At 38.5% G+C, this 2,751-nt stretch overlaps 1 protein-coding gene across 1 annotated transcript in view; it reads right to left on the reverse strand.

Annotated features, from left to right (window-relative positions):
* The window catches only part of LOC107671240 (palmitoleoyl-protein carboxylesterase notum1a-like), an 11,700-nt gene extending 10,879 nt beyond the window's left edge, over nucleotides 1-821 (reverse strand). Inside the window, exon 1 of the mRNA XM_016464139.1 lies at nucleotides 729-821. Within this exon, the coding sequence (XP_016319625.1) occupies nucleotides 729-798 (70 nt within the window). The 5' untranslated portion in view covers nucleotides 799-821. The remainder of the gene's footprint in view (nucleotides 1-728) is intronic.
* Nucleotides 822-2,751: the final 1,930 nt, after the last annotated feature.

The following is a 2,751-nucleotide window of genomic DNA, read 5'->3' on the forward strand; positions in this document are numbered from 1 at the left end:
AAAAACAATCAAGCCCTGCTCATATTTAAAAAGTAATGCAAAAGTAACGTAACGCATTCCATTCCATACAAAGTAACTAAGTAACGTAATTAGTTACTTTTTTATGGAGTAGCGCAATATTGTAATGCATTACTTTTAAAAGTAACTTTCCCCAACACCGGTTATAATTTTGTAATTATATTGTTTATTTATAACTTATATTTTCTCATTTATTATTTGGTGCCTAAATTGATATTTTGTTTTGAAGGAAAATGAAGCCCCTTCCAGACTTTCCCTCTGCTGTATAGGATTTGGAGTCAGAAGGGAAGCCCGCATCTTACACGAATGCTCCTTTTTGTGGCTAAATTAAATGTTTCCTTGCGAGTAAAGTCGGTCAGTTGTCAGTCAAACAAATTCACTTTTCGTCACCACAGCTTAAAGCTTCATCTTGCTTATTTTAATGAGGCTATATTGTATTCACTCGCTACCTTTCTCTCCCTCTTTACAATGATGTCTTCATTAAAGTGTTTCACACATCGCATTAATGTAATGGGGTTCTCTGGATTCCTGCTTCGGCCATTAATCGGCCATTGAGCAGCGAGATAAAAGGGTGTCAAGTGGCTGATGTTAACGCGACACTTAACTTGACACAAGCCTGTTGTTTCAGACCACTGCTCTCACTTTTATGCATGCAGTGCCGTGGAAACGGGGGAACTCACCCATTGGCGTCGATTCATTCCGTCATTTACCGTGAGTCCTTCTTTGTTCAGATGCTAAACACTCTCTATTCAGACGGATACAGGACCAACAAAATTGCATTCATTTGATAATGATATATATAAAGTATTTGGACATGCGTAATTGTTAGTGGATCCTGTTGATAATTAATGTGATTCTCTACACCTGTGGTTACGCCAGTACACCTGTGCGAACTTGAGAAGAACTGATTTCAAGCTCTAAAATGTATCTATCTATCTATCTATCTATCTATCTATCTAAATATGAAATAAAGAAAGAGATTTGCTTGCAGATTCCACAATATAAACAGAATGTATGCTGTCAATTTATGCTGCCAATAGTGGTAAAAAAAACACTTAGAGGCTCATGTGCATTTGAATTGAAATAACCATCATGATGTGATTACCCAAGTATTGAGGTAACCATCATGCTGTGATTTTGGCATTTTAAATTTTGTACATGATCAGGGAATATTGTTTAATAGTTGTGCTTATTCTCTTCTAGCATTCACATGCTAGTAGAAACACATAAATAAATAAAAATGGTGCAAATATTTTATGTATGCAGTCTATAGAGAGGGAATAAGCAGAGCTGAATAAGCATGTTTTCTAAACCTTAAATTGAATATTATAGGAATAGAATCATAAACATATCCAAACTGATGTTTCTTTAGAATATTACAGGATATGTTCACAAAAAAAACATTTATTTACCCTGCATTTGGGAGTTTAAAATAAAGAGTTCTTCAGAATAAAATAAAAAATAAAATTCAAAATCATTATATTTCTAATAGCATTTTTCTAATAAATATACTTTTTACCAATTATGCCAAGCTCTATTTTACCGGATAAAAATTGTGAGTAAAAAATAAAAACAAAACCAGGGCTATAGTGTCAGGGTTGGGGATGAAGGGATGAGGCGAGGACTCAATAGTGCAGGAATGGGCTTTTATTAATAAAATAAAACAAAACAAACAACAAAAACTACCCCGTGGGGGAAAAACAGGCTGGCAAGGCAGGGATGCAACACGACGCGACAGGATACATTCAATGGTGATACAGTGACAAACTCACCCAGGACTGCAAACACAAGGAGAATAAATGGAGAGCAAATGAGGAGGGTAACGAGGGAACACATGTGGGGCAAATTAACCAATAATCAGGTAACAAGATGGGTGGGGTCAAGACAATTGACATGAGAGCACATGGCACACAGGAAACAAAGACAAAAGCAATGTGCTCACACAAAACAAAAACACAAGCACATGGCCAGCAAAACAATCACAAGCCATGTGCTTGAACAAAAAGACATGAACACGCAGCTAATGAGAAAACTCATAAGCCACGTGTTCACACAAGACAAAAAGAAAAGCACGCGGCTGAACACAAACCACGTGCTACACAAAACACGTGGACAGAAGAGCGCACGGCCGAGCGAACTCGAGACCGCACGCTCACACAACCAGACAGAACATGGAGCGCGAGTGTCCGGACCCTGACACGAAACCGAAACTCAACAAGACATGAGTGTCGGGATCTGAACACCACGCTCCAACATGAAACAGTACACGCAGACGAGAGCGCACGGCTCGAGCACTCTCGAAGCCGCACGCTCACATGAAAACAATGACATGACGGGAGTGTCAGGGCTCTGTCACAAAACCATGAATTACACTAGACCGAAGTGACAGAACCCTGACATATAGGGTTTTGAACATGTTTACAACGGAGGTCTTGGAGTCAAAAAGGTGAAGCCACTGGCATACAACTTGTTTGCGCTACGTTTTTAGCTCTTTGCATCCTTTCTAAAGCTTGAGAGTTACATTCTCTATTTATTATAATAGACTTTAGTCAGGGTAGAGTCATATTTAATTTTTGATAGGAATGAAAACAAGACTGTGAGGGACAGAAATAATAATTAATAATAGTAATTCCTTACATTTATATAGCGTTTTTCCGGGCACTCAAAGCACTTTACATAGAAGGGGGGAATCTCCTCAACCACCACCAGTGTGCAGCATCCACCTGGATGATG

Source organism: Sinocyclocheilus anshuiensis, unplaced genomic scaffold (assembly GCF_001515605.1).
Source record: "Sinocyclocheilus anshuiensis isolate Anshui unplaced genomic scaffold, SAMN03320099.WGS_v1.1 scaffold2670, whole genome shotgun sequence".
NCBI lineage: Eukaryota > Metazoa > Chordata > Actinopteri > Cypriniformes > Cyprinidae > Sinocyclocheilus > Sinocyclocheilus anshuiensis.